Below are 24,589 nucleotides of genomic sequence, written 5' to 3'. Positions count from 1 at the left end.
TATTTCAATTATTACACTCCCTTACTCCTCGCTTCACGCCATTCTCCCGTCGCCCGCGCTAAACGAGCTTAGCGCCGAGGGCAGAAGGTACGAAAATTTTATTTCTCGCCAGAGACGAATCCGGATTATTAACGGTCCGGATTTTTGACGTCCGAATTATCGACGTTCTACTCTATTATACAAATTTCAATAGATAATATTCAATATTCAAATATTCAATTAAAGATTTACAACTAGCAGACTTACCTGAATTCAGCAAAATCATACATATCTTGGGGTGAGTTCAAAATACGATCAGTGTTGGGAACCTTGATGTTTTTGGCGTTCACGTTCACCTCAAATCCCCCCAAAGCGACGTGATCCATCAGATTGTAGCCCACTGGCAACGCTTTGACCAGAGGCACTCCTAGTTTGTTCAGTTCGTCACGGGGCCCAATTCCAGAAAGCATCAGAATCTGAGGAGTATTGACCGCTCCCGCTGAAAGTATCACTTCTTTTTTCGCTGTAACTGTGTATCGTTTTCCATTTCTGAAATATATAACAGGTGTACAAAGTCTACACAATCTTATAAAAGATATTTTTCACAAAGCCCAACATTTCCTATATACTTCACCAAAACCAACTAAAATTTCCCAAGAAGAGTATCACTTCTTTTTGCACTGTAAATGCGTATCGTTTCCCAGTATTGTAATACAAAACAGGTGAACCAAGTTTTCCCAATTTTACATCAAGCTTATATCAACTTATAAGTGGTGGTGTAAGGGTGAAATTCCACCCTTTGGTGTAAGGGTAAGCATTCCGGACTAGCAATTAAGAGGTAGCGGGTTCGATTCCCGGGCTGACAAATAATTTTTGGATAGTAGATCTCATCGAATTTCCATCTAGCTGTTTACCCTGTTGTCAATATTTGCAGTAGCAGAAGTCTTGGTGGTGATTTACAGCATTTAATTGGGATTTTCATTAAATAATAATTATACATTAATTAGCATTTGAACAAATGCAATCTCTAATTTAATTCCATCTGTGACTTATTCATGGTTTCGTTTCAGCTGTATTAGGACTTCTATCATTAATAAACTACAAAAATTGTATTCACAATAATCCACCAGTAGACCTACAGCATAAAAAAGTGAGTTTCATCATTGCTATTCGAATATTTACTTTACATGATAACAATAATTATAATTATTTTTTTAATTTAATTGAAACTGTTAACAGATGGAAAAATGATAATTATAAAACGAAAATCCAAAACCAAACTATTAACACTTAACTGATTTAAAGTAAATTGTGCCTTTTTATTACTACTGTTGTTTGGTCATGATCCAAGCACAAAACAAACAATACACGCCTGTATAAGCTTCACAAGCATCTACAAGTAAAGTTGTTGTCTAATTGTAGGTTACTAGCTCATACATATGACAGACAAGTTTTCTGTTACCTCAAATACTCAACACCATAAACAACATTGGAGCCAGATCTTATTAGAAGACGAGTTACATGACTTCTTTTCAGTACATGTAAGTTTTTTCGAGATTTGATCGGATGTAAGTAGGCTCTGGATGTACTCATCCTCGTCCCATTATGCATACTGGCCTATAATAGAAAACACATAAGCATGATTTGTTGGATTAAATGAATAAATATATAAATGGATGAATATCAAAATTTATCGGTGATACAATACGATACATTGAAATGTCTTCAGCAACCACGCTACAACCGATAATACCGCCAAGTCCTTCTTAACAAATTCAGTGATAAGAAGACTTCTGTATCTGTTATTGTGATAAAGGATTCTGTTCTGGAGACACTGGCTGCTTTGTTGGGTATTCGACATATCACTTCTTCGGATTATACTTAGTTTGAAATATTGAGTTACTCGTTATTTGAGTAGGCTCATGCATTCAAAAAATATAAACTTCAAAATAATTTCAATCAATGTCATCAGTATTCACTTTCTCTAGATCTACTACAATTAGCCCAATTTCCTTTATTACTACATTAGTATTTGGAAATTGCTCTAATGATTTCCAAATAAAATATGGAAAGGGTACATTGTGATGTTCATTTCATTTCAATGTAATCAGTTATATGTATTCATTTATTGTATTCTTTCTGTGTTGGTGTGGAGGCGATTTTCTGGTAAAATATCAATGAATACAACAATGAATTGAATGAAAACAACTTTATATTGTAAGAACCACTGATTTATCAAATCATGATTCATAGTGTTAGAATGCACACTCAGGATATCCTTATTATAACGGAACATGGCCTAAGAGAGGAGGAACTTATAACTACACACATCCCAGCATATACGCTTACAACCTATTTCTGCCGGACTCAACTCTTATGGTGGAGTGGCGATTTATAGAAATGACAACAATCAATTATCAGTTGAAGAGATCAAACCTCAAGTAACATATCACCCGGTGGAACAAAAATTCGAAATAGCTCTAATAAAAATCCAACTGAGAAAGCAAAAACTGATTATAATTGGAACATACAGATCTCCACACCCCGGAGGAGTAAACGAATACCTCACCCACCTGGGACGTTTACTCCAAGACTACTCGGCTAAACAAAACAAAATAGTAATTCTTGACGACACAAATATAGATACACTAAAGTCCGAAAATGCAAGTTTCATTTACCTTAAGAATACTCCAATTCAACATGTGACATATTTGCGACCTTCCAGCAACTAGAATAACTGAAACGTCAGCTACAAGAATAGATGGTTGCGCTACCATAATATACCAGCAAGCGAAATAGCAGCTTCCGTACATGATAGCCACATCTCTGACCACCTATCAATACTCTGTATTATAAGATGGAGAAAGATCAACCATATGATTAAGTATAAGTTCAACAGAAACTACTCACTTCACAACTTGAAAAAACTGAAACTCAGATTCAGCCGCATAGATTGGGGACACATAAACTACCATAGGACTATTGAAGCTAAGTATAATGACTTTGTTAGAATACTGCGACAGAACATAGATGATGTCATGCCAAGAGAACCAAAGAAAATGACAACAACTAAAAATCACTTTTTTTGGGATGAAGAAACCATAGACCTCAAAAACAGATTAAACCAGGCCTATGAGAGACTACTGCTGACACGCTCACAAACTGATAAACTCACCTTTGAGACAACAAAGAAAAGATATGAAGCCGAAGTAAACAACAAGAAGAAGGGATCAATTGTAACAAAAATTCAGCAGACCAACGAAAAAAGGAAAGAACTGTGGAAAATCATAAATGAAGAAAGATGTAAAAAATACTCAACTACTGCTGACAATGTGCATCTCAAGCACAATGGTCGCACTATCATAGACCGACCCGTACCATGTTTGTAACATCCTGAATTTATTGTGCATTTATTGAGCCGCCGATAGAGTCAGTGGGGGACACAACTGATGACTGTTTGGGGCAAGGAAATACAACAGTAGTACTCAGCCAATTTCGAGCCATCACAAGTGCTGAACTGAGCAGAATAATAATTAAGAAGCTAAAGGCCAATAACTCTTCAGGACATGATGAAATCACTGGAAAAATGATAAAATATTGTGAGGAAGAACTAGAACAGCCACTTATAGACATAATCAACACATCTGTTGAACAGGCAGCTTCTCCAAGAAGCCTAAAGATATATCTAGAATCTTTCCTAAGCTTAAAAAAGGTGACACGACTGACCCTAAAAACTATAGACCTATTGCTAACATCCCAACAACATCAAACATTATAGAACGGCAGTCTACGATCAGTTGATTGAATACCTTGAAGCTAACAATTTGATAAGTTATGGGTACATCAGTAGCATGGCTTTAGAAGAGGGCGTAGCACATCAAAGGCTATTGCAGAGTTGTGCAATAGTATAAATAGGCGGCTATGGCAAGAAAAACAAGCAGTGTCCGACCGGCCTATTTATTGACTTACACTATTTATTGACTTACCTATTTATTGATTTATTTATTGAGCTGGGAGACCCTAAAACAAAGGGAAAGGCGCTACAGTGGTGGCTGGAGGACTATCTGTCTGACCGGAAGCAAAGCGGTGTTGAAATTAAACACCATCAACAAGCAAACATAGACTACTACAGTACAAATGCTCTCTCCGCACGGACCGTAAACAGAGGCGTGCCGCAACCATCAATACTGGCACCACTACTTTTTCTAGTGTATGTTAACGATCTACCCAGTGAAATTGAAAGGGGGACGAACTGCATATTATTCGCAGATGACACTACAATATTAGTACCACAAAAAAATCAGGATACAAATCATAGTCCAATAGATGCAACTCTTGAAGAAGCAACGCATATCTGCAACAAACTGAACATAACAATAAACAAACAAAAGACTATACATGTAAAATTCAAACCAACTACCAATACCCCAGCAGATCCTACAAACAATCAAATCACCATTGCCACTCATACACAATTTCTGGGCATCATTGTTGATAACAAACTTTCCTGGCAACCACACATCAAAAAACTCTGCAAAAAAACTGTCATCTGTGGTATATGTAGTTCGAAGACTGCGGAGCATACTAGGGGAAAAAGCATCATTCATGGCATACCATGCATTATTTGTCTCCCATTTGAGATATGGCATAGTAGCATGGGGTTCAGCACCACAAGTACACCTTGCAAAAGTCCTCGTCATTCAAAAAAGAGCGCTGAGAACAATACTAAAAGTAAGCACAATGGAACACTGCAAGCCGCTGTCCAAGAAACACAATTTACTCAGAGTGATTTCCATTTATAGCCTGGAGACAATAATCTTAGCAAAGAAGACAAAACCCGCTCTAAAAGGTGACAGACATGGTCTTCATACTAGGAACACCAAGGACATAGACCTTCCAATTGAAGGCAAAACCCGCACTAAAAAGTGACAGACATGGTCTTCATACTAAGAACACCAAGGACATAGACCTTCCAATGCACTGGCTCACTAAATTTAAGGACTCTCCAGCTTACGCAGGAGCCTTCTTCTTCAATAAACTGCCGGTCATACTGAAGAACATTGAGGATGATACTCACTTTGCCAGGGCACCCAAGCGCTACCTGTTAGAGAGACCGTACTACACCACAACGGAGTATGTGCAGGAGCATACATACAGTCACTACACGGGACGAATGGGGGACCAACAAGACTAACGCAAAAAAAACCCATTGAAGGGAAAATATATCTGACGATTCCCCAGTCACCAGACTGTGGAGAAGACTGGACAAGTAACAAGTAAGTAAGTAAGTAAGTAGTTTCATTTGTTACACCATCATCAAATTCCAGTGAAATTTAGGCTTAAACTTCCTACTAATCATTATTTTACTGCCATAAACCCATTGTTGTTTTCTCGGAAAAAATTCAGTCTTGAATTGTTCCATTCATTGAAACTATCTGAGATACTAGTTTAAGTTGTTACACCATTGTCAATCTCTTGTACGCTTGCAAGCTTGTACAACTATAAGCTTGAACATTGATCAGCAGTAGATTATTCTATATGTATGAAAGCCTACGATTGGCCATTAGCTGTTGACCAATGGATGTTTAGCTCCACTGTCATTGGCCAAAGCTAGAAATGCTCAAGTATTCCAAATAATATGATTATGAGAACAGAATACTTACTTTTAAAACATTGAGCAGCAGTAGATTATTTAGTATGGGTGCAGCCCTACATTTGGACCAGAGCTGTTGAGCTCTACTGTCATTGGTCGAGACTAGGCAAGTCCGAGTATAGCAAATATGGCGATGAGAACCGAATACTTGGCGTGACTAGTCTCGACCAATGATAGTGAAGATCAATCTTCATTGGTTTGCCAACAGCTATCGGCCAATCGTAGAGCTCCATTCATACTATATAATATAATATAATATAATATAATATAATATAATATAATATAATATAATATATAATTATAATCTGCTACTGTTCAATGTTTAAGCTTATAGTTCACTAGATATTGATATTGATATAACAACAGAGCTTAGAATCTCACTTTTTTAATTACTAAAATAATTGTTAATAAATTAGTGGTTTTAACAATATCAATTCGTTTTCATCCAATTCCTTATTCAATTCAATATGTACGATGATAAAGGGTACCTATATTATAATCTATAATAGAAATGCCGTGCAATACGGTATTGCAACTTAGAAAGAACTAGAAGCATCATTTGATCTGGTAACCTTAGTGACAATCATTGTCACTTCCACTTGCTAACTGATAGATAAGGCCCAAAATTAAATTTTCCTTAGATACCAGTATGCAAAAATCACTTTTTTATTATTATTAAATGTATAAATGTATAAAGTATTATTATTGAATGAGCGAAGCGAATTCTATGTTTCAAGTCAATCGGCGTTTGTCTCTTTGTTTGTTTGTACAGCAGTTACAGTCGCAGTTATGGTCCGATTTGGATGAAATTTCGTATACAAGTACTTTGAAACAAGGCGCAGAAACGTATATATCATACATTTTTAATTCATTCCCGTTTCAAGATGGCGGCCCTTGATTCGGAAATTTCACCCTAAAAATCAACCTAACTTTCCAATAATTTATCGAATCAGGTTTAAATTGGGTTCATTCTTCTCAGTGCTTCAAAGCGGTATTATTTCATGTATCACATGTTCAAAATTGTTAAATTTTCGGAATTCGAATTTTTTCGAAGTCCCACATTGCAAGTTTCAGATGTGTTACCTCTTTAACCGTGCATCCTAGCTCAAAAGTATAAAGAGCTTCTATTTCTCAGCGTCCTCCACCGATCCTAGTGCATATATCATCATACTCTAAATCCAATTTGTATGTGTGTTTGTGTGTGAATAGGTGAACGTGTGTGAGTAGTGATGTTAGTGAGTTTAGCGAGTTCTACTGTTCTCCGAACTAATAGTTATTTTTCCTTAAGAACTGTGAGCCTAAAATGATACCACCTACATTATCAGATTTTGGTAATGACAAATTATTGAAAGTTCCCCGAATAACTTGATGATAATCGTACCTGAATATAATGAAATCCTTGCTGACGTTCTCCATTGGGATCTATCTCTTTGAAACCCATTTTCACTCCAGCCTGAACAAAAGCTCTGCCAATAGGAGATCGATAAGGAATCTGAGATACAGACTGAGGTCCCGACGATCCTCGATAGTCGAAATCCGCATTAGGGAATTCAACTCTTTCTGATTTTATGAAGTACGGTAGTACCTGTTTGGAAGAATTAAAAATTCCTTTTCAGAATGATATTTATCGAAGTATGATGCTGGTGACGAGTGATGAATCAATGGCTTCTACATGAGTGATACCAAGGAGTAGGCCTATAAGTATTGAGATGAAGCAATTGTATTCATATTGTCTTTGGTGATACGGTGAAGGATTAAGATAATCGCCAGAAGAAATTGGCCAGATTGAACCCATGACTGGCATGGTTAAGTAGGATGGTCAAAATCACTAAGGGCCGGTTTCCGAGCTCGGGATTTAGAACTTGATCTAGAAGTTCTAGAATTTAAACAGCTGGAGTCAGAAAATTTACTCTCCGAAAGGGGGCGTACTCGTAGTTTTTATAATAATAATAATAATAATAATAATAATAATAATACTTATAATTATTACTAAAGACGTCTAAAATTCTATGGTCATATCATGAGGCTCCCTGACCATAGAATCACAAAAAAAATAGTAAAATATGTAGCTTCGCTTGCCTATGGAGGAGAATGGATTAGGAATGTTAAGAAAGATCTAGTTTTGGCAGGAATTACTGATGATGAAATTAAAAATAGAAATAATTTCAAAACAAAAGTGAACAAATGGGAAATTATTCCAGAGATAAAAGCACCAAGAGTTGGCACAAGATGGAGTGAAGAAAGAAAAGCTGCATTTTCTCAGAGAATGAAAAGCTGGTGGGCGAACAAGAAAACCGCCAAGTCTAATAAAAATCGATGATCATGATTTTACTCAGCGTCTTCCACCTCGGGAGCTCTACGACTAATAATAATAATAATAATAACTATACTTGAGTTTTATTATAAAAACTCATGATAAAATACTTGAGAATGATACACACAAGATGGGATCGCTCTGTGCTGACTGGCAGGACAGTTGTGCACAACCGGCCAGACATTATCCTCATGGACAAGACAGCCAGGGAGACTATTTTGATTGATGTTGGCATACCATGTTGCCACAACTTGGAACAATATTACAATGAGAAAATATTCAAGTATCTACCCCTGGCTGCTGAATTCAGGGATGTCTGGAAGCAGGAAAAAGTTACAACTGTCCCTATAATTATCTCTACTTTTGGAGTGATCAGGCAGAAGGTTTCAGCGAACCTCAGTCGCCTTGGTGTCTCAGGGAGTGCAAAACATGGAATTCAAAAGGCGATTGTACTCAGCACGGTATCAATGATTAGATCCTTTTTAAATTTGACAGAATAGAGATGTACTAAAGTCTTGTCAATGGTCGACTTAGGTTATAATAAAAAATGCTCACTTTGTAACTGATGAAATAATTAAATAATAATAATAATAATTGTAAAAATAATAATAATGGACAATTTTATGTGCGATAGAACAGCTTAAGCCTTTGTATATTGCAGCTGTCAATGAAAATCAATTAATGTATCAATCATATTAAAAGTATCAAGAATCTTTTTTCTGACCTTTTGCAAAAATTTTATTTCATTTTTGAATAAATTGGAATGTTCAAAGAAGTCGATTCTATTGGCCAAACGGTTGCCTATTGTGATACATCTTTCAAGAGGCGATGTATAACTTCTCACATAGGCATGAAACTGATGGAAATTCCTCAAGTTGCGTTTGGGTACTACAATTCCAACTCCATGATAGCCAACTTTTTATAATCTTTATTTCCTCATTTCTTTAATTAGAAACGTTTTTCCTTGACCAAATGAAACATTCCTAAATAATTCAAAATAGCTGAAACTTTACACTATTTTCTCTTTTATTTTATGTTGTGTCTAATTTTCTAGCTTTTCGAAATTTAATTTAACCGTGGACTACGACTACCCTCCGTTTCTCTTCCAGCCAATTTTCTGATTTCAGCTGTTCAAAGCTAAATCCCAAGCTCGGAAACCGTCCCTACTTTTGTTTTACATAATATCTTGTTAAATAGTTGAACGTGAACGAGTTTGAGGAATAGATGATCAAAATAATGCATAAGTTACGATTGAACTGCAATAACTACTTTCACAAGATGGAGAATCATGATAGTATTATAATAAAGCAAATAATGTCATTGCAAAAACACAAAATGGTAGGCCCATCTCTATACAACACAGTTGAGTTGAGTTAGTTGAGTTTAGTTGAGTTAAAAACAGCTAGAAAAAGTATAAACATCATAACATTAAATTTGTATAATTTTATATATTTCAAGTTACCTATCATGAATGGAATCTGTTGCTGTCCTTGAAGAACATTTTATACCGGTAATGAATTTGACTATTTGACTATTAATAAACCATTGAATGTTTGGATAACACCATAGAGCAAAGATACTGTTTAAAAGATAACTGATACTTGTATCAGTTGTTTCTTGTATTATTACTATAGTACCTAAATTGTACTCATAGACATCGTTACACAGTATACCACCATAATATAGTGTAATAGAACTACATAATTTTTATTATTTGTCATGAATTTTCACAATGAATAGATAAATTGTTGACGACGGTGAAAATTCATGACAAGTATAATTATGGAAAAAATGAGAGGCTCTAGTCAGTCGGTTACGAGGACGGGACCTGGAGCTATCTACTGCAGATAATCGGGCCCGGCTCTACCCTTCTTTTCCGAGACACCATTTTCCTGGTTCAGTGAGTTCAGTGAGCTAATATTATCAATTTTATTATTATATATTATTCATCTTTTTTATTGAAGGCAAATCCTGTAATTATTCTATTGTTTGTTTAAAAAGTTTTCTCAATATTATTTTTATTTAAGTTTCCAGTTTCATTTTGAGTTACAATTTGATTAAATCGATTACTTAGTTCTCCAAACTTAGTTCTATTCGATGGAGGGGGTTGTGAAATAGATATTAATAAAGATCTTACACCAGAGCAAAATTCCAAAGCGAAAAGACTCATCAATAAATACAAACACCTATTTTCAACAAACGAAATTGATTTCGAGGAAGCGAAATTACCCGAATACAAGTTCAAACTTACAGATAACACACCCATTGCTAAGTCACCGTACAGATTACCTATCGCTCTAAGAACAGAAATAGACAGACAAGTAGAGTTATTGATAAAAGCAGGAATAGTTTGTGAAACCCAGAGTCATTATGCTTCTCCCGCATTTTTAGTTACTAAAAAAGACGGTGGATTCAGATTGGTTGTAGACTATAAAATGTTGAACGAGAAAATATTACCGGATAGATATCCCCTTCCCCTTCTTCAAACAATTTTTGATTCTCTTGACAATTCGGATTACTTTTCCACCCTAGATATCAGACAAGCATTTTTCCAACAGCCATTACACGAAGATTGTCGAAAATATGTAGCATTTGCAACTCATAAAGGGCTGTACACGTTCAAAAGACTACCTTTTGGTCTTAGAACATCTCCAAATGCTTTCCAACGAGCAATCAACCAAGTATTCAATGATTATTTGTATAGAGGAGTTTTGATTTACTTGGACGATATCATTAGCTATGGAGAATCATTTGATAAGCAATATCAACAGCTCGAGAAAACCTTGAAAAGATTGCAAGACGTAGGACTAAAATTGAATACATCTAAATGTCACTTCTTCTACCGAAAAATTAAAGTACTTGGACACACTGTCTCAAAGGAAGGGATACAACCCGCTTCCGAAACCTTGGAAGCTATCGAAAAATACCCTATACCCAAAACTGTCAAAGATGTCAGAGCATTTCTTGGTCTTAGTGGATTTTACCGAAAATTCATTCAAAACTACGCTATAATTGCAAGACCCTTAACAAATCTGATATCTAAAAATAACGAGAATAAACCAATCACTTGGGAAGAAGATCAGCAGAACGCATTCTCGGAAATAAAAAGCAAACTTTTATCACAACCCGTACTTCATCATTTTAATAATGATAAGGAGGTAGTGGTACACACAGATGCTTCTCGAGTTGGAATAGGGGGCATTATCTCGCAGCCAGATGACAATGGAAAATTACATCCAGTAGCTTTTGTTTCCAGAAAACTGACAAAACATGAAGAAAATTGGGCAGTAGGAGAGATTGAACTTCTATCAATAGTGTATTGTGTAAATTATTTCAGACAATACTTAATTGGCCGATTATTTACAATCTACACAGATCATGCTAGTTTGCAATACTATAAAACTTGGAAAAACCCCAGTATTCGAGTCAGTAAGTTACTTATGAAATTAACGGAGTTCACGTTTGATTTGAAATATAAACCAGGAGCCCAAATGCACGTACCTGATGCCCTGAGTAGATATCCACTAGAGAAGGATATAACTGATCTCACAAAGGACGAAAACTACAATATATTCGAAATAGAAGAAATAGACATAAAGACTTTACAGAAGAATGATGAGAGTATAACAAAAATATATGATGCAATACGAAACCCTAATCATAGTGATACAGCTACGATTAGAAAGGCGAGAAAATACACGATCGAAAAAGACATTGTCTATCTGAAGAAATTTGATGGGCATACCAATCAATTGAAACTTCTCGTACCCCGATCTCTTATCAATAAAATCCTTGAAACATTCCATGATGATTCCTTAACAGGTGGACATACCGGCATTTATAAAACCCATGAGAAAATATCATCGAAATATTATTGGGAAAATATGAATGAAAACATTGCGAATTATGTAAGATCATGTAAAAATTGCCAAGAGAGAAAAACCCCTACTACGAAGCCTCAAGGTTTCTTATCACCCATCAAGTGTGATAGTAAGCCTTTCTCAAGTATCATGATGGACTACATCGGTCCGTTAGAGAGCTCAATGAGCTATTCATACATTCTAACGATTGTTGACTTAACGACCCGATATATTTTAGCTGAACCTTGTAAACACGCCGACGCAAATAATACCACTAAATGCTTATGGAAATTAATATACCGATTTGGCGTTCCAAAAGAAGTTCGATCCGATAGAGGTACACATTTTGTAAATAAAAAAGTCGATGACCTTATGGTTGAGCTTGGAATCAAACACATATTAGGATCATCAAGTCACCACCAAAGTCAAGGCCTGGCCGAAAGAGCCAACCGGACAATTCAAGAGATGCTAACAGCTTACGTAGCCGATAATAGGAAATTGTGGGGAATTTGTGGGTACAAATGCTGCCGAAAGTTTTATTCGCATACAATACTTCGAAACAATGCTCTTTGAAATATACACCTTTTTTCTTATTGCACGGTTTTGAAGCCACTACTCCTTTAGATTTGAAAATCTTTCCCGAAAATGACGACGTCACTTATCATTTAGACGCGAGATTAGCAAATCTTAAAGAAGTGCGAGAACAGATACCATCAATCTTATCAGATGCACAAGAAAAACAGAAATACTATTACGATAGGAATAGAACAGATTGCATTTTTGAACCAGGAGATTTAGTTATGGTCCACGATCCTGATGTAAGACAAGGACAGTCCCATATGAAGTAGTAAAGAAAGTAACAGATGAAGTCTATGAGATATTTTTTCCGCTACGAGGTACTTATAAAAATGTAGCTTTTCATGTAGATAAATTGAAAAAATATTTCATACGAGATCCCATCAATTAAGTGTTTATTGTTCTATTGTCTAACTGTATTCTTTATTCCAGCACTTTTCTTTATGCTAGCAATTATACCTCGCTCATCCTAAATCTTTGCCTTTCATTAATTTAAAAGACAATTGATGAGAAGAAATCGAGATGAAACATTCATGTAATTTATTTATTCTCCAAATCATTGAAAAACAATATCATGCTTACAACTGAATTTTTAGAGAATTTTGTTTGCGAGATCAGTATTGACTTGTGAAGCGATCAAATCCATTTTCTCACGACTAGATATTGAGATGATTCTCAAATCACAATAGTATGCAGTTTTCAATCAATCAATTAATTAATTGGATTTCTACTTCGATGAAACAATGAAATATAATTGAGCTCTGATAGACAATTTTACTAGACATTCTAACGATGATTCATTATTAAAAGATGTGAATTGTTCTCACGTTTTTGTTTATGAATGAATGCTATTTGAAAATCATCAAATACGATTTATGCTTGAATATTATTTTCTTGACTCGTATGTAATAAAATGTTTCTCTTTTTCAGAAACGGATGATTCTTGATATAATAATTTATTTATTATAAGATTATTTATGTGAAAACGTATATTTTAATAACAATATTATCTGTATTGATGTTAATGAAATAATCAATTCCAGTAGGTGATTACGATTGGAATATAAGAAATAGCTATTAATTTGACCATTTACATAATCTATTTGTAGGGTTTTTGGGGATTTTACTAGTAATTATTGTTTATAAATTGATATCTTATACGAACTGTTCATTGATAGATTAATATAGAGTACTAACTGATATAATATTTTTAAAATGAATACCATAATACTTTGTTCCTTAGCATTTGTAGAAATATGTTGTACGGTATTGTCTCAAGAAATTTCTCTTTTTCACGGAGCTCTATTTAAAGAAATTCACAATGTAGTATTTTACGAGTCCACAGTTCCAATAACATTCAGTATTCCTAGGTCAAATCCTTTATTTGTTATGAGGAAACTTCTGAGTACTCCTTTAAAAATTGACTCATGTCCTTTCCCTTCCTCATCGGAGTGTGCAGTATTTGATCAGATTCATCGAACGGAGCTGCAACTTCTACAACTACAAGACGGCATTTACATTGGCAGCGATGACGACAACACTCCAGCTGAGAGCGAAAATCGACTACCACGCCGCGAACGCTCTATCGATACGATCGGGGCGGTCCTAAACTGGTGTTGCGGAGTAGCTACCGACGAAGAATTGGGCGCATACGTGAAAACCGAAACCGACATCACTTCTCATCTCAGTAATCTTCAAGACTTCGTTCACGCTGAACATGTCGAATTGATAGACAACACACGCAAGATGAACGGCATGGCAGAGAACGTGAAGAAAGTATTGAACAACATGAAGCATGACCTTATTCTTTGGCAAGAATCATTCACCCAACAGAATAAGTTTCAGAAAGGGAATACTACAACCGATGTACTGAAAACACAACTGAGGACTACTATTTTCATGTATATGATAACTCTATCTAACAACTACAATGAAATCGACATGAGATGCTACAATCAACAACTTTCTCATCACGTCATTTCAAAAGAAGACCTAAACAATCGACTTCAAGAACTCGAAAAGAAAATAAACAAGAGAAACTTCACCATATCAACAAAAGACAACGATAAAATTCGAAACTTGAAACTAACATCCTGCAGAAAATCCGACAACGAACTATTGGTTACCCTCAAAATACCAATAAAGAAGAAAAATTCAACTATTTCATTATTCCACCTGCAATCTATCCCGCTTCATTGGAATGGTCATACCTGCCGTTTGACCTCCCAACATCACCTGATACTTAGAGAAGAAAATAAACTGCAAATCCTGTCAGATGACGAAGAAGACGATTGCCAGTTCAAGCAGAAAGGCCTCTGCTTGATTCCGAGGAAAAAGATGTCGAACTCCGCCACCCAAGCCACTTGTCTCCACCTTCTAACATCAGAAGCAGACGTATCGGAGCTACGAGAAGTCTGCAAATTTGATTGTAAAGCAACTGACAATCAAACCCTAATCACTCGCCTACGAGAAGACACCTTCCTATTCCACAACACTGGCAAAAAGACGACAATTCGCTGTAAAAACTCAACAACTGAGGTCCCAAGCAACAGTCCAGGAACCCTATCACTCCACATCCCTTGCAACTGCGAACTTCAAGACGACAACGGCGACGTACTGATAAGCACTCTTTATCCTTGCGACTCCCGTTCCCATCCTTCTCCAGCTATTAATAACTTAATTCCTCACATGTGGACAAATTTATCTAAATTGAGCATCCCAATTTTTAAACATGAGACTCTGCCTCAGTACTTAAACCTTTCGGAAATCTTAAATGAAAATTGGCACTTGAATTTTTCAAAATTTGAAGAGCACAACTCATTCTCAGAAGACATTTTCCATCATGTTGAAATGCCAAATAACTTTGATTTGTTAGGGGTGAACAATAAACTGATCATTTATATTATTATTGTCTGGCAAACACTGATAACTGTTATATTCTTGTATTTATGTCTTCAAAATTATATTAAGAAGAAAGCAAATCAACTGAGAGTCCCGAAACGTACTCCAATTGTGGACTACCCACAGGAGCTTTAAGAATATATTGTGTTTTAGTAAAGTAGTATGTAATGAAATCATTAAAATAATGGGTTAGGATATAGGAAACTATGCAAATAATAATTACTTATTCACTATTATTGTATCCATTTACTCTTTTATGCTATCGATTCAAATATTTTCCCAGATTAGAAGATAAACTATCTCAATTATTATATTATTCTTATTTTCAAGGTCCACAATATTATTTTGCTTACTCGAATACTATTCGGACTTGATGTTTAATTTTTGCATTATGATTCAATTTTATTACTTTCGTAGATTTTGTAGGTTTAATTTTATTCATCAATATAATTGAAATTTTTTCCATTCAATTCTTATTCAGATATGAATGTATTGAATTGTTGATTTGAAGTTGATTGATGTGTTAGGCTAAGTTTGATTTTTTATGAATTAGTTCACTATAATGTAATTTATATCACTTGCATTTAGCTTATGAATTGGCACTCACATAGATTTAAGGTATTCATTGAAAGTTATGTTACATATAAATATCCAATTAGAATAATATTGTGAATAATAATAATAATTTTAGCTTGCGGTAATTTTGACTTTAATTTTTGAAATATTATTGAAATGTGTAAAAATTAACTTAGAGAGATGCCGTTTTTTCGATAACTTCGGGTCGAAGTTTAGGGGGACCCGGGGATGTAATAGAACTACATAATTTTTATTATTTGTCATGAATTTTCACAATGAATAGATAAATTGTTGACGACGGTGAAAATTCATGACAAGTATAATTATGGAAAAAATGAGAGGCTCTAGTCAGTCGGTTACGAGGACGGGACCTGGAGCTATCTACTGCAGATAATCGGGCCCGGCTCTACCCTTCTTTTCCGAGACACCATTTTCCTGGTTCAGTGAGTTCAGTGAGCTAATATTATCAATTTTATTATTATATATTATTCATCTTTTTTATTGAAGGCAAATCCTGTAATTATTCTATTGTTTGTTTAAAAAGTTTTCTCAATATTATTTTTATTTAAGTTTCCAGTTTCATTTTGAGTTACAATTTGATTAAATCGATTACTTAGTTCTCCAAAATATAACTGTTTTATTTATTATTTTAAAATATAGTTCCTTTCTCATGAGTTATAGAGTTAGATCAATTTAACCTCTCGCAAGCCAAGCGAGTCCCCTATTATAAATTGTTACCATAATGTCTAGGGTTGTTCTCACAACCTTATAATACCATCACAATACCATACATAATATAACCCCAATATATTCCAAATTTAAATACCACATTACAATAGGCTTATCATAAGTAGACATCATAATATACTATACCATAGGTTTATTATAGTATAGGTGTAGCTAATCTGTAGCAAGAATAAAAATATATCATGTTGGTCAGTACATGCTACATATTTCATACGCACTTGCATTTTTAATGGATATTTCGACTTATGATTTCTTTAATTAAATTACAATATAACGTAACACTCTTCGTGGCTATAAAGCTCAGCAGCTCCTCTCACTATCATCGTCACCTTAATTAGTTGAACTCTCAATCGGATTGTTTTCGTACAGTACACCTCTTTTCACAGGGCTCGTACACATCTGAGAGTCCAGTCCCATCGGTTTCTTGGATAGAAGAAGAAATTAAGGCTATGCAAAGGCTAAAAATAAACTTTCAACTCGTGATATTTCTCAATGTTTTTAGATTTGTATATCGTCAAGCTATCAAAATGAAAAAGTTTTCTCAGGAAAACATTTTTTTACCGATCATTACTTTTTGAGATATGAGCGCCTGAAGTTTGAATTTTTGGGACAGAACATTTCAAATTCGGTAAGAGATAAATCCATGAAATTTGGAGAATGGATTCTTCATGGTATTGTTGATCTAGTAAATCAAAAATTTCTGAAAATATCAATTTTTGAAATAGTTATTCAATTTACAAAAAATAACTCAACTAAAAGTAATTTTTGGTTATTTTTAGTAAATTAAATAACTATCTTAAAAAATGATATTTTCAGAAAATTTTTGTTTTACTAGATTAACAATACCATGAAGGATCTATCCTCTAAATCTCATGGGTTTATCTCTTACCGAATTTGAAATGTTCTGTCCCAAAAATTTAAACTTTAGGCGCACATATCTCAAAAAGTAATGATCAGAATAAAATGTTTTCCTTAGAAAATTTTTCTATTTTGGTAGCTTGATGATATACAAATCGGAAAAATTTGTTTGAAAAATATCACGAGTAGAAAGTTTATTTTTAGCCTTTGCACAGCCTTAATGAGTGCGATCAGGACGTTATTATTTTCAGAGAGCGAATTGTTTCAGCGGGAAGAAGAAGAAGAAGATGAAGAAGAAGAAGAAGAAGTAGAAGAAGAAGAAGAAGGAGAAGAATAAGAAGAAGAAGAAGATGTCAACCCTCGTTCGCGCCACTTGTTGATTGGAATTAGTCACGCTGAGCAACGGTAGCTTACGCACGTCAGACCTCAATCACAATTCACAATGGAAAACACCCATGCCACCCCTTCACAAGTTTCATTGTAGGACTCGTTTGTTGGTAAAACAAGTCACATGAAAGGATGGAAGACGATCCACTTCCATGGAAGGAAGTGGAAGAAGTCCACTAATAAAAACGAAGACTGATGCGAAAACGTCAACTGGTTTTTTTCCAGGATTGAAATTACTGGGTGATTGTTTAGTTCTATTATCTAATGTAATTGATAAAACTGAGATTTGGTTGTGATGGAAGTACCATTAATCCTTGCCAATGTGAAAAAGCTTATCTTTATATCACCAGAAAAGTTTTTCATACAGATGTGGTATTTTATATTCTAATTTTATCATATAAATGTTTTCAGAATTTAATACTCATCTTCAAGCAGTATTTAAATTTTATCTTAGGATCAGTCAAGACGAATTTTGAAACTGTGATGAGTATGATTTGAAAATGTATCTACTTACATCTTTATATCCCCAACCCTCATTGCCCATTCTCTCCCAAATATCATAATCTTTGCGATGACCTCTTGTGAAGATCATGTAATTCAGAACGCTACTGCCTCCCATGACTTTACCTCTTGGTATATTACACCTCCTCTCCTTCATTCCTGTAAAAAGTTGATGAACAGAAAAAGCAACATAATGCAATGCTCGGTAGTGTAGCTCTTGAATCAATCAATTGATAAAAACTAGGTCTCTTTCTAAATTAAGTAAAAAGCTTAGTACTGTTCAATGTCATCTAATGTCATAAGTTGCCTTGGAAGTATTGCCAGGAAGTTTAATAAGCTATAATTAAGTAGGAGAAAGAGTTAAATAGAAACTAATCAAAATCTATAAGCTGTTATAGATTGTGGATATTATTAACACGTAGCCTCTATATATATATAGAGGCTACGTGTTAATATATATATATATTATATATATATATATATATATATATATATATATATATAGTCTATATATATATAATATTATATATATATTATTATTATATTATTATATTATATATATATATATATATATATATATATATATATATATATATATTAAAACAATTAACATATATGAATCTTGACCTCACCCTTTATTGTTGCTTGTGAAATTCTATTTTCAATGATATTATTTTTATTATATTTTTATGATATTATATTATTTCTATCGGAGAAGCAGCTGAGTTTATAAAGTTAATTCAGTTTAAATTAAAACAAATTACTTATTCATGTTCACAAATTAACAGTAGAGGTTGTTTTCGTAAAAAATCAACTCTCTCCGTTGTAAACATTATGAAAGTACGAGTTTTCAATAAAATTATACATTTTCCAACTCTGATTATGGCTGGGAAAAAAGCTTCTTCTCTTCTATCTTCCTTCTGGAGCGATGAAATACGCAATGTGACAAAGGCCAATAATCTACAATATCATTGTTTTAGGTGATCTGCATCAATTCTATATCGTATCGTATGTTACCTCACGTTTCGTATCAATTAGTGTGAGCCGCACCAAATACAAGAAAACTTACTTGTACATATTCTTAAAATAACTTTCAAGTTTAATAGTCGATTCTTATCATATTTACCCAGACAAGCATCGTTTGACGGAACAGTTCTATATTTCCAATTCGCCTCAGTAAATTGGAGGAAGTTGACCAATACAGGAATGTCCATCAAGAAGTTCTCCTCTTTTCCAGCTTCTATCAGGAGAACGGACCAATCCTCCACCTTCGAACATGTTGTTGAATAATTACAATCATATCTTAAAGTGCTGGCCACTATCGGTAGGACATGCATGATAAACAAGGGTATGACGTCATACATTCTTGTGTCATCACAGCGAAAGGCGTCGAGCAAAATGTTTTGAAGTTTGGTTTTTGTATCTCCGATTTTTTGTTGTTACATTTTTCTTCGCTGCTCTATCTTTCTCGATCTCACGGAGCGAGATGAAGGTAATCGAGATTGTTTCGAATTGGTAACAAGAAGAGGTATTCAATTGAATTTTATAGCATAGCATGGTAAACGAGAGTGGCTTGAGGATTACAAGACCACACGTGGGAGTACACAACTCGAGTTCCAGCGAGGGAATACCCGGGGGATGGGTGGTGAGAGAATGCCCGGGCAGCAGTTACATTACTAGCTACTACAGTTAGTATATTAAGTTAAATTATTTTTTTCTACAACTGCGCGTAAAAAAGAATTTACATACTCAATTCTCCTCGTAAAACAGCTTATTTCTGAGGAGAATCTACTTTTTCGCTCTCTAACCATCCGCGCATGCGCAGTAAATTTTCTTTACACTCGCAAATCATTCGCGCATGCGCAGAAGAGTTTTTTTACGCTCGCCAATCAGCTGATGGTTAGCAGCTCGCCAAAAGGTCAGATCTTAACCAAAAAGGCGGTAATTGTAACTCCGCCGATATAAGTAAGTTAACAGGTTTGGGCAGTTGTAGAAAAAAATGTGTATGTAATTCGCGCGTAATGCTTCTTTATCGCTCTTGCAAAATTATCACGCTCCGCTTCGCGTCGCGTGATAACTGTTTTGCGCGAGCGATAAAGTCGCGCATTACGCTCTTAATACATAAATAGCTATTCTATCATTATAATTTGTAATTTTCCAGTGGTTTATTTATTGTTATTGGTTGTTTATTTGATGATAGAAATCTCTCGCTGATGACAAAATATACAAGTTCATCATGCATGTCATACAGGCTTGTCGCAAATTGAGACGTGAAGCGACTTGAGTCTTGATTTGCAACAAGCCGTTTAGATGATTTTTGTTTGTTGAACAAGTAGTCAACAAATAAGGAGAAAATACATTTGTTTAGTATAGTAAGTTGAATTTAAGTAATTTAATTTAGAATTATACAAAATATGTAACCGTGCCAATTGTCGTCATTTTTTTGTTTGCTCTAGGAAGCCTTGGAAACCAACACTATAAAATCGCCAACCTTTGTTTTGGTAAACCATCAGTTTTTTTACCAGTAGGTCTGTCATTTTTTTTCAATCAATGTTTTTTATAAATTGTTCAATGATTGTAAATACTGTACTTGTTACCTCTGTCAACCTGTTAGCAAGAACGCATCCTGCCGAGCCAGCACCCACTATAATAAAGTCGTATTCGGATTTTGGAAGGCCAATGTCTTTGGGCTCGCTGTAGTGGTGATTGAGGCCATCCTTGATCCATGTGAATATGCCTTCGAAGAGCGGGGGAAATGATGTTGATTGAGCTAGTACTGCGGGAATTAGCACAGCTGTCATCACCATCATCATCATCGAAAACTCCAACTTTGCCATTGCCATCTGTGGAAATGTTGTACCTTTTACAGAGAACTTCATGGTACACTGTTTAAAAACAAATACCGAAATATATCAATATGTTCAAATAGGGCTACTACTGAATAGTTCTTTTTTTATTGAATTAACATAACTAGTATCCTTTATCCTTTTTCAGCTTTCAAGTCGTGTCTTTAAAAAAAGATGGATTAATGGGAGTTTTGCTGCACTTTTAGAATGTAAAATGATGTAGTTCAACAAGGAGATTAACAAGATAGCGCGACCAACTGAATTATGAGAAATTATGGTTTAAGTGAGTTTTGAATCTGTGAGCCTGTTTCTTTCAACGCGGAGTCAACTCCTCAAGGTGTCACCAGTCCAACGAGAAAAGCCTATTAGGTGCATGAATCTAACTTATCTGATCGATAAGATAGAAATGCGACCATGGAGCCAACTGTTTCCCTCAATAAATATGTCATAAACATTTGTTGAACGAGCAAAGCGAGTTCCCACTTTTGACTTGAGTCTTGAGTCGTTCTCAAAAAATCGGCTTGAAATTGGAACATGAACGCCCTAATATACCATCGGATGTCTTCTAATGCTATTTTTCTCTATGGTAATACTAATATTATTACAACATTTTGATGAGCATTAATGGATGTTTTTTATATTTGATTTACGAGGTAAAGTATTGTGCATGCATTTACGAAGGATTGTGCATGCCCTAAACTAAAAAATGAAAAATCTATAAAGTATCTGGGCATCATGGTTGATTGTAACCTTAAGTGGGAGCCTCATATAGAATATATTTGTAAACGCTTAAAATTTATTTCCTTTATCTTTTATAAAGTCCGTAAAATATTAGACATTAAATTACTTAGGGTCCTTTACTTTGCCTATGTTCAATCGGTGCTGCAATATGGGTTAGTGGTATGGGGAGGAGCGTATGATGTTTTCATGAATAAAATTTTTACATTTCAAAAAATGATAATAAAAGCAATTCTTAATAAGCCAAGGGCTTTTTCTAGTAGTGAAACATTTGCTGAATTTAAAGTGATGACAGTACGTCAAATTTATATAAAGAAACTTCTCTATTATGCATGGATGAGGAAGGAGGAATTTACAGTGAATAATAACGTTTCTATGTATAACCTGAGAGTTACATCTCATAACATTTATAATATTAACTATTCAGATTTGACAATAGTGAGAAGACAATTGGGGTATCTTAGCTCAAAAATAATAAATATAATGCCAAATGCATTGTCAGAATATCTTTCTAATAGGGGTAGACAGAGGATGGAACAGATAAATAAGTGGGTGATACAAAATTTTTTCTTCGACATCAGTCAAATATTATAATTACAAGACTAGTAATTTATTGTTAACTTCGATTTTTTTGTAGCTTTGATTATTAGTAAATAAATTTTTTATATTGTCTAACAGCTGATACTCTCACTCAGCGGTCAGGGTTTTGCCCTTGCTGGGTGGTGCCATGTAATTTTAATTTATATGTAAAATAGCATAATATATTAATATAATCTAGAATATTTCTTTTGTAAGTTTTTTATTTTGTATTTTGTTTTTTATGGGCAATAAAGATTTAAAAAAAAAAAAAAAAAAAAAAAAGTGTTTCAGAGGTAGGAAATCATGCCTTGAGGAAAGAAAAATAAAGGAATTGAATCTTTTCATTTATAAACAAAACTAGTCGTCAGGCACGCTTCACTCGCCATATCCGTCTAGCAAGGGGGTTCCGCCCCCTGGATCCCCGACTGGATCGTTCGAGAATGAGATCAGCGGGCTCGCTTCGCTCGCCTGCATGTAGACCTCAGCGGAACCTCTGTACCGAATTTGAACGTTCTATGTCAATTTGATCTCAAAAATTTGAGAAAACGGAGAAAAAAGCTGGTAAAAACAGCTGTTACTATATCGGCGTATCTTTGGCGAACAAAATTCTTCCACCTCAGCTAAACCTGTGTACTGAATTTTTTAAAATATATTTCCATCAATTATTGAAAAAGGTGAGAAAACGCAGAAAAGCTGAGAAAAACGTTGGACAAACGCTAATTTTGGGTGTATCTTTGGCGTTATTTCAAATTCCTTCAAATACAACATTATTACACCCCAGCTGAGCTTCTGTAGTAGATTTGAACATTTTCTGTTCATTTGCTCTCGATAAAGCTGAGAAAGCGCAAAAAACGCTGGAAAATGCAGATTTTGGGCTTATCTTTGGCATTTTATTAATTTATCAAAATTTGGGAACGGAATAGTTGTGGGCCAAGCTGTTGTTCCTTCCTAATCATATTTCTATGATTTGTAATTATGGTATCCACGAATAAATGATTATTTCAAATTCCTTCTACCACAACATTATTACACCCCAGCTTAGCTTCTGTACTAAAGTTGAACATTTTCTGTTCATTTGTTCTCGATAAAGCTGAGAAAACGCTGAAAAACGCAGATTTTGGGCGTATCTTTGGATTTTTTTCCAAATCCGTTCTTAGTGCGCCTCTAAAGGGCCAACTGAACATATCTACCAAATTTGAACGTTTTTGGCCCGGTAGATTTTTAGTCCTGCGAGTGAGTGAGTGAGTGAGTCAGTCAGTGAGTGCCATTTCGCTTTTTATAATATATAGATTTACTTTAAAAATCGTTTATACCATGTAAATGAATGATATAAGTATCCAGAGTGAAATGCAACTTACCACAGTTGATGGAGCGATCTTGACTGAGGACGTTGGACTTGACCGTTGACAATGAATCAAGTTCCTCGACTAGAGTAGGCAGCCAGTCAACAGTAATTTACTAGCCTGCTCCCCGGCACTGACAATATTGTTTCGAGGTTGAAAACTTACTTTAAATCATTAGCGAAGAATGTTAGTGCATGAAGAAATCACCACAACTTTATTCCAGATTGTGCAATTGAAGTTGGATTGTTAACAGATCAGATGCCGGACGTGACATCAATGACATCAACCGTCGTGTTTTTGCCGAATGTCGCAATCTTGGGTTGATTTTTGCCGCCTCTCATCTCAGAAACTACTTACTTTATACCTATATTCATATATCTATTATACTTTTTCAAATACTGGCATTTATGCGCCACTATATCTGTACAAGCCTTCATATAGTGCTTGATGCTTCTTCAATTTTTTATCATTCCTTACATCCTCATCATTTGCTCATCCGGAATAAAAACTGGATAGTGTCATCTTCTTCTCACAAAAGGAAAAATTTTCAAAGCGTTTCGAAAACATTTGTACGTTTATTAACTTTGCGCAACCACAGTAGATAATATTATGCTTGTTTCACTGGCATTACAGAAATCAATCAATTATTACAGTAATCTATTTTACCTGAAAACAAAACAGTGGTTTGAACAAAGTCTGTGCGAGTTCAAATTATGTAGGCCTAATGTATC

At 34.7% G+C, this 24,589-nt stretch overlaps 1 protein-coding gene across 1 annotated transcript in view; it reads right to left on the bottom strand.

The window, feature by feature from the left end:
* The window catches only part of LOC111056611 (glucose dehydrogenase [FAD, quinone]-like), a 37,025-nt gene extending 13,000 nt beyond the window's left edge, over positions 1-24,025 (bottom strand). The window contains exons 1-7 of the mRNA XM_022343996.2: positions 23,874-24,025; positions 20,950-21,195; positions 19,479-19,620; positions 18,366-18,511; positions 7,014-7,217; positions 1,442-1,596; positions 247-528 (exon numbers count right to left, since the gene is read on the bottom strand). Coding sequence (XP_022199688.2) covers positions 247-528; positions 1,442-1,596; positions 7,014-7,217; positions 18,366-18,511; positions 19,479-19,620; positions 20,950-21,195 — 1,175 coding nt within the window. The 5' untranslated portion in view covers positions 23,874-24,025. The remainder of the gene's footprint in view (positions 1-246; positions 529-1,441; positions 1,597-7,013; positions 7,218-18,365; positions 18,512-19,478; positions 19,621-20,949; positions 21,196-23,873) is intronic.
* Positions 24,026-24,589: the final 564 nt, after the last annotated feature.

The sequence above is a fragment of the Nilaparvata lugens genome, chromosome X, assembly GCF_014356525.2.
Source record: "Nilaparvata lugens isolate BPH chromosome X, ASM1435652v1, whole genome shotgun sequence".
NCBI lineage: Eukaryota > Metazoa > Arthropoda > Insecta > Hemiptera > Delphacidae > Nilaparvata > Nilaparvata lugens.
The sequence above is the reverse complement of the archived record's forward strand: the minus strand, read 5'-3'. Positions and strand labels throughout refer to the sequence as shown.